The 8,551-nt window shown below is 41.5% G+C and overlaps 1 protein-coding gene across 1 annotated transcript; it reads left to right on the top strand.

Annotated features, from left to right (window-relative positions):
- The first annotated feature begins 6,051 nt into the window (after positions 1-6,051).
- Positions 6,052-8,283, top strand: LOC134482320 (ral guanine nucleotide dissociation stimulator-like). The gene is made up of 3 exons (XM_063275811.1): positions 6,052-6,283; positions 6,408-6,604; positions 7,539-8,283. The coding sequence occupies exons 1-3, from the start codon at positions 6,107-6,109 to the stop codon at positions 7,798-7,800; spliced, it is 636 nt and encodes a 211-aa protein (XP_063131881.1). The 5' UTR covers positions 6,052-6,106; the 3' UTR covers positions 7,801-8,283.
- The last annotated feature ends 268 nt before the right edge of the window (positions 8,284-8,551 follow it).

The following is an 8,551-nucleotide window of genomic DNA, read 5'->3' as shown; positions in this document are numbered from 1 at the left end:
TTTTAAGTTTATTCAAAGTTTTTAAAGGAATGAAAATAATTTTAAATAGATAAACATAAGCATTTAAACAATTAAGTGACATGTGGAAAGTATAAAAGTTAAATGTCTTAAATAGTCTGTTTTCTTGAGAAGATATACAAGTTACCACTAAATCACATGGAAAAAAAGCATACTAGTATTTTACTTATGAAACAATCACCATACAATCTTTATGGTTAATGGCTAGAAAAAAACTTAAAGTCCTTCCACTGAAGAATGGTTAAATGAAATGTTTAATATTTACACACTGGAGTGATCTACAGCTCTTAAAATGCACATGTTGTTCCACCCTGGCAAATAAATGGAAAAAGAAAACAAATAGAATATAAACTCAGATATATGTGGAAATTACTTTTAAGGTAAAGAACAAGAATGCTGTAATCCACAGACCAGACAAGCTAAGCAATGAAAGGAACCAAGATACAGATGCATGCATCTCGCTGTGAAGAGTAAGCACATGGACATCTACATTTTGTTACTGGGGTGGGGAATAGTTATGGGAGGGGTCTAAATGAAGAGTAGAGATGGGAAAGGAGGATAATGGGAGCGAGTCTTTGAAATGTAAATTAGAATTGGGGATATCTCTGGGAAAATCTGGAAACCTAGCACAGTGGAAACTTCTAGGAATCTATAGGTGTGATTCCAGATCAGATTCCTCGTGGTTGGGGATATTGAAACTTTCCTGTAACCAGAAAGACTTCTAGTTGACAGATTAGCATATCAGCCGAGCCACAAAAAATTTTACCTATTTTCTACAGCCTAAAAGATGTGTTGTAGTAAAGGTGGCACAGAAATCGTGAAAGTGTCTAATAAATGCCTTGATACATTTGAGAGCTATGCCAGGAGAGTGTTATTGCCCAGGCTAGACTGCCCAGAGGCACAGATGCATACAGAAACAGGATAGAAAATAAAGAATAGAAAATTATGTCAATGAAATGATTACTAACATCATTCTGATATACACAGGGATTGGTCCAAAACCAAGTGTTATCAGAAAAGCTTCACTTAGAATATTATGGAAAGAAAAAGAAGGAAAAACAACCAGACATTGAGTAGAGCTTGGAAAACATTGTAAAAAAGTTGGTACAAAATTTCATAGGCTCTGGTGTTAAAGGATATCAGAAGATGAAAATAAAATATCCAGTCAAGCTGAGCCTATATGATACAGAGAATGAACAGTCCACCAGAGCCTGCATGGGGACCTCTTAGGCAACATTTGACTGAATTAGGCCCTCAGCACCTTGTAACACTTCTGTAAGTCCATCTATTTGTAAAGTCTTAATACTGGGAGCAGGGGCTGTCTCTGACTCTGTTGCCAGTGCATGAGAGCCTCTCCCCTTACTGGGTTTCAAGCTCTAGCCTGAATACAAGTGGAAGTGTCCAATCTTAATGCAAACTAAAGAGCCAGGGTTGGTAAATATACATGAGAGGCCTGCCCTATTCTGAAGATGAATGAAGGAGGAACTGCTAGACATGATGTGGACAGTGCTGGTGGAAAGAAAAGAGAGTCATAAAAGAGAGAGGGGAAAGGAAGGAGGAAAGAAAGGAGGCCAGAAGGGAAGTAGGTAGGGAGGAATAGAGGGAGGGAGGGAAGAATGGAGAGAGAGAGGGAGAGACAGAGTCAGAGACACAGAGAGGAAGACAGAGCAAGAAGAACAGATAAAAAGACTCACCAAGAGACACAGCAACTGGCAGATTCACAGAGAAATGGAGAAGGGGAACGAAAGAAGCATTCAAGAACACAAAAGTAAGGGGTTGTTTCTATGAATGTTATTTTAAGGGTCTTTAAGAATGTTCCCTTCCCTCTTTTGAGATGGTCAATTTCCCAAAAGTCTATGTGGCTGACTGGCTTATAGGTGTGGCATAACATGTGCTGATCAGCCAGAATTCAAGGGCCATACCTCAACATAGTAAAAGCAATATACAGCAAACCAGCAGCCCACATCACACTAAATTGAGACAAACTTGAAATAACCCCACTGAAATCAGGAACTAGACAAGGATGCCCACTCTCTCCCCACCTTTACATGTAATCCTTGAAGACCTAGCCAGAGCAATTAGATAACAAATGGAGTTCAGAGGGATACAAACTGGAAAGGAAGAAGTCAAAACACAATTATTTGCAGTCCATATGATAGTATACTTACGTGATCACAAAAATTCCAACAGAGTATCCCCACAGCTGATAAACAACTTCACCAAAGTAGTTGGATATAAAATTAATGCAAACAAATGAGTAGACCTTATCTGCTCAAGGATAAACAGGATGAGAAAAAAATAGGGAAATGACACTGTTCATGATAGCCGCAAATATCTATAAAATTCTTTGGTGTGACTCTAATCAAACAAGTGAATGATCTTTATGACGAGAACTTCAAGTCTTTGAAGAAATAAATCAAAGAAGATTCCAGAAGATGGAAAGATCTCCCAGGCTGATAGATTGGCAGGATTAATCTAGAAAAGACCATCTTGCCCAAAGCCATCTACAGATTCAATAGAATCCCCATTAAAATTCCAAATCAAATTTTCATTGAATTAGAACGAGCAATTTGCAAAATTATTTGGGAAGGAAAAAAGAACTTAGGATTACAACAAGTATTCTAAACAATAAAAGAATTCTGGGGAATTCACCCGTCCGGACCTAAAGGTGTATTAAAAAAAAGGTCTTGAAAAAAACTTCATAATACTGGTACAGAGTCAGGCAGGTCGATCAATAGAATAGAACTGAAGACCCAGAAATGCACGCATACACCATTGGTCACTTGATCTTACACAGAGGACCTAAAACTATGCAATGAAAAAAAGACAGCATTTTCAACATATGGCACTGGTTCAAGTGGAGGTCTGCATGGCAAAGAATGCAAATTGACCCATTCTTATCTCCTTGGACAGAGCTCTAGTCAAGTGGATCAAAAAGCTCCACATAAAATAAGACACACTGAAACTAATAGAAGGAAGGGGGAAAGAGCCTTGAACACATAAACACAGGGGAAAATCTCCTGAACACAGCAGAAAATGTGATGCAGTACATACAGGAGTACTACACAGCTATTAAAAACAATGATTGCATGAAATTATTAGGCAAATGGATGGAACTTGAGAATACCAACCTGAGAGAAGTAACCCAGTCACAAAGGAACACACATGGCACATGGACTACACTAGCTGCAAAGTGGATAGTAGGCGAACAGCTTGGAATACCTAAGAAAAAATTAACAGATCATAACAAGCTCAAGAAGAAGGAAGAACAAAACGTGCATGCTTCATTCCCTCTTAAAAGGGAGAACAAAATACTCAGGGCAGGAAAGACAGAAACAAAGAGTGAAGATGGACTGAAGAGAAGGTCTTTCAGAGACTGTCTTGCCTGGATACATATCCCATGTGCAGCCTCCAAACTCAGGCACTATTGCTGATTCCAAGAAGTGCTAGCTGAAGGAGCCAGGTATGGCTGACTCCTAAGAGGCTCTGCTGGAACCCAACTGACACACATGAGGATGGTTGCAACTAACAATTGGACTGAACAAGGGGAACGCAATGGAGGAGAAAGAGAAAAGACTGAAGGAGCAGAAGGATTTGTAACCCCGCAAGAAGAACAACAATATCAAACAAACACATCCCATCAGACCTCCCAGGGACCAAACCACCAACCAATCAGTACACCTGGAGTGTCCCAGGACTCCAGCCAAACATATAGCAGAGGATGCCATTGTCCAGAATCATAAAGAGTAAAAGTGCTTGGTCCTGTGAAGACTCTGTTCCCCAATGTAGTATAATGCCAGGGTGTTGAGGGTAGAGTGGGTGGGTGGGAGTGGGAGCATCCTCAGAGAAGAGGGGCGTTGGGAAGAGCATATGGGTAAGGTGGTAAAGCAGATAACATTTGAAATCTAAAACAAAAAATATCCACGAAAAACACAATTTTTAAAAAATTACCCAAAAAGCACGTGTTGATCAGGAATTGAAGTAGTTCACGCTCAAAAGCAGCAGGAAGAAGGGGATGTTGAGCAGCTACTGACAGAGAAAAGCGGTACCAGTCATTGGTGTTAAACTACCAAGTGTTATGCAGGAAAAGACAATGAAGAAGAAGTCAGCCATCTTGGAAGTCCACAATTTTGTTGACGCTATACTGCTCTACAGTACTCTCTGACTTACAGTCAATGTGTTAATTCCTAATCTCACTAGATCAGTGGTAATAACTACTCTTCCTCAGCTTTTCTATCACAGTTATATTATTAATTCTAGTGTGGTGGTGCATCTACATGATTCATATCAATACTATGGCAGCGAAGGGAGTTGTGTGGCTAACTTTAATGACATGATCAGACTCCTAGACACTTGGAACATAATCCTCATGTCACATAATCCTTCTCTATACAGGCTTTTCATCTCTTGATAATTTTCAACTTATCAAGTGGAATTGGCATCTTCACAGACGAATCCTCTGAACTTAGATGTCCCTGCTCCCATTACCAATAGATTCCACAGCTCGTCTGCTTCTAGGAACAGAGCCATGAAGAGTCTTAGCGTTCCTCTATTGTGTTTTATTTTGTCTCACCAGAGGACACAGATCAAGACCATGATGTGGACCTAGGTTCCTTTGAAGAGAGAGTTAGTTCCCAGGGTTATTTCTGTACCAAGTCATTTTAAGGAATTCTAACTTTGCCCTTAACACATAAAGAATGTTACATTCTACCAAAACTCACATACACAACACACACACACACACACACACACACACACACTCCCCCCAAAAAGGAAAAAACACATGGACACACACCCACAGATGCAAATGTTTACTAGAATGTATGCAGGGAAGCAGTCCCATGTACTTTCTCAGATGAACATGCACAGATACATCTAACACATAAAACAAAGCTATCATGCAATGCCCTCCTCACATGTACCCTGAGGCATAACCATGCACATGCATATGACCATGCAAGAGATCGGGAACAACTTCTGGGAATTGAAACAAAAGAAACTAAGTAAACATCAGAGGGAAGAGTACAGGAGCAATGAACTCAACTCTACTCCATTTGGCAAGGGAGACAACATAGTAATTAACTGTAACACCGCCCACCACTGTGGAGTAGCAGGAAATTCTGATCTCATGCACTTGGTGTTTACCCCTCACATCACTGGCTTCTTAAACTATGACCCAGACACTGTGTTGGAAAGAGGGAGATGACCAGAGGATAAAGAGTGAATGACTTCGGAGCAAATGTTACTGAGAGGAGCAAAAAAAGGAAACAGAGTATAACGGAAGAGATGGGATAGAGGGAGGAAGAATGATTAGGAACTAGAGAGGTGATGGCTGCCACATGACACATGATGGGCACAGAGAAAGTGTGGTGTGTTCTGTTCAGGTTTCATTCAGTTGCTTTGACAAGCAGGAGGATTAAATGATACGAAGGAAAGAGAAAGTTTTCTTGCAGATGACAGGTCACAGCCGACCATTGGAGAGAATCAGATCCAGGACTCAAGCAGGAATTCAAAGAAGAAGTAATGGAGGATGAATCCACTCTGAAACAGTGCTAGGGGGCCAGCGTCCATCTTGTAAGTGATTGGATGATCCTAGGTCAGAGGATCACAAAGGGCTATAAAGCTACTGGCTTAAGCCCTAAAATGATCATCATGGTAGAAACCGACTCTGTGAAAGACAATTCCTAGGCAGGCACACTGACATTGTGGGGCTGCTGCTGTCACAGGCATGCATGTGATCTCATTCCACACAGAACACATACAAGGTCATGTAAATGCAAGGAGATTAGCCTAGGGTTTGTTTATGGTAAATTGGGAAAGTTAGGGCTGAATTTATGAGTATGGTTACAGATGCAGCTCAAAAGGAGAGACTCAGCTTGCAAAACTGATATCTACCTATGTTGATTTGTGTACCTAGGAAATGGCAGGGGGCATGGGAGCCTTTAAGGAATGTTCTGTTGAAGAAGGGACAGTGATGGAACCACCCTCTTCAAAATGACCTAACAATACAGAACCTTGGTAACCAGGCAACACACTGGTTAGAGGAAGGCCTGCAGGCTCACTTGCCAGAGACAGTTGAGAGGGAAGGATGTTCTCTTGCTGTCTTCGGACTGCTCGAGGCTCGGGCCTCAAGAAAGACAATGGGGAAGGCCACGGTTGTGTCTGGAGGCACAGGGTTCGCTCTTGTCTTCGACGCCTGTGGCCATTTTCCCGAAAGGTAAGATCATCGACCAAGACCAATCAAAGCCAGGAACACACAGACAAGGTAACTACTCGGGGTTTCTCCATTTTTAGCAGATAATAATTCAGGAAAATTTGTAATAAGTAGATCCAATCAGAATGTTGTAGACCAGTGACCTTTTGAAACTTTTGCCTTTATCTTTCCTCAGAGTGAGAATGATTCTGCAGCACAGGACCTGAGCGAGCCCTATAGAGACTCCAGCATTAGTACAGAGGCTGTGGTTAAGCTAGGGAACAAGCTGGGGCCTTCTCTGCAGGAAGGGGACACCTTCTATGTCCCTGCCTTTTCGATCATATACCAAAGATTTGACACCCCCCTACTGGTACTGGACCAGCTGTTCCTGAGGTGAGTGCCAATTGCAAAGCCCATAGTTTTCACATCATTCTGTTGATCCTGGGTCTTTCTGTTTCTGTCTCTGTCTCTCCCTATCTCTCTCTGTCTCTGTCTCTGTCTCTCTCTCTCTCTCTCTCTGTCTCTGTCTCTCTCTCTGTGTGTCACTCTCCTGTTGCTCTCCATGTCTCTTTCTCTGTCACTCTCTTTCTCTCTCTCTGTCTCTCTATCTCTCTTTGCCTCTCTCTGTCTCTCTCTCTGTCTCTCTGTCTCTCAGTTTCTCTGTCTCTGTCTCTTTCTCTTTCTCTATCTGTCTCTCTGTATCTCTCTGTCTCTGTCTCTCTCTGTTCTGTCTCAGTCTATCTCTGTCTGTCTCTCTCTCTCTCTCTTTGTTGTTCTCTCTCACTTTGTGTGTATGTGTGTGTGAGTGTGTATTTGTGTGTGTGTGTGTGTGTGTGTGTGTGTGTGTGTGTGTGTGTGTGTGTGTGTGTATGTCTAAGTATTTATTCTGTACATCATTGTCAGGACCCAGTAACATGCATTAAGAAATTTTTTCTCCCATGCTAGGTCCAAGTGATAGGGCTGTTCAATGCCAATGCTCCAAAGTGGATGTTGCTGTCACCTCCACCTTGGAATAGCACTTTATCCTTCAATCGATATTTCTGAGGCCTTGGTGAATGCACTTCTTTCATTTGTAATGGAGGTTCAGTAAATATTGGAATACCCAATAGAGATTTATCAAAAGTGGAGATCTATGCAGCATAATACAGTGGACCATGTGAACACAGAGTTGTCTAGGTAGAGATGCACATGTTCAACCTTTGCACAGTTACAGTGAAAGCACGGACTGTGTACTGGTGAACTCATAATTCTGAGAGCAGCCAGAACTGCCAGTTTGAGGTGAGGGGCCTCGGACTTTACAGGTGACATTCTCTCTGGTCTTCTCTAGGTATGCTAACTTCAGCCCTTATTGTGAAGAGGATGAACAAATAAATAACGCCCTCTGTAGCTTCCTGGAAACATGGATGGACAAGAACACTGAGGACTATTGTGAACCCTCAGAACTGTTCATACTGAAATATATAAAGGCCTATTTTGATGTGTGTATGGAACACTTAGATCTTAGTGTCCAGGTCAATAGGTTCATGACTCTCATGCAGGACAATCAGGCCAAGGATTCCCAACCAAGTATGAGCAAGGCTCAGATCTAGGGAGACACACATCCTCAGATCCACAGATTGGATGGGTGTACAACAGCAGGAAAAGAGCCACTCTGGATCCAGAACCAACTTGTACATCAGAGCTGGAAGGCACAAAACCTCCAGAACTTTCGGTGAAGCATGAGTAGTTGCAACCAGATGTGGCAGCAGCATCACAGACAGCACACATGATAGCAGCTGTTGAACTTGTGTCTCAGTTTGTCTGTAGATACAATGTATCTTTCAATAACTTCCTACTTGCTACAGTGGGCCTACCTATTCAGAGAATGGCCCTGTCACACCTTGTGTGTGCCTGCCCTGTATCTGTGCTACTGCCCCTGCCCCAGGTGCTCAGCCCCTCACTTCAGTCCAGCAGCAGTTCCAGCCCCTCAGCCAGCCTTCTCCCTCCCATGAGATATCATCTTTTTATTCTTCATGATCTTTTCCATTTTGTGTTTAAAGATTGGTATAATAAATTGTTATTGTTTGTTTTCACTTTTCTCAAAGTTGTCTATGGTACAAAAATAATTTAAAAAAGTTAAACATAAGCATTTAAAATTATTAAATGTCATGCTTAAATTATGACTGGTAAAATCTTAGTCATTTTTAAAGGATGTATCCACATGACTAATAAAGCACATGTAATAACCCTCACCATTACCTTTCAGTAAACTTCAACCTAAACCTGAGGAGTGGGACCACTTCAGCCCCGTGGTAACGATTCAGTTCACATTGAATTGTTTATATTTTATACACATAAATT

Source organism: Rattus norvegicus, chromosome 16, assembly GCF_036323735.1.
Source record: "Rattus norvegicus strain BN/NHsdMcwi chromosome 16, GRCr8, whole genome shotgun sequence".
NCBI lineage: Eukaryota > Metazoa > Chordata > Mammalia > Rodentia > Muridae > Rattus > Rattus norvegicus.
Note: the sequence above shows the minus strand (reverse complement) of the source record. Positions and strands in the feature narration are given on the sequence as shown.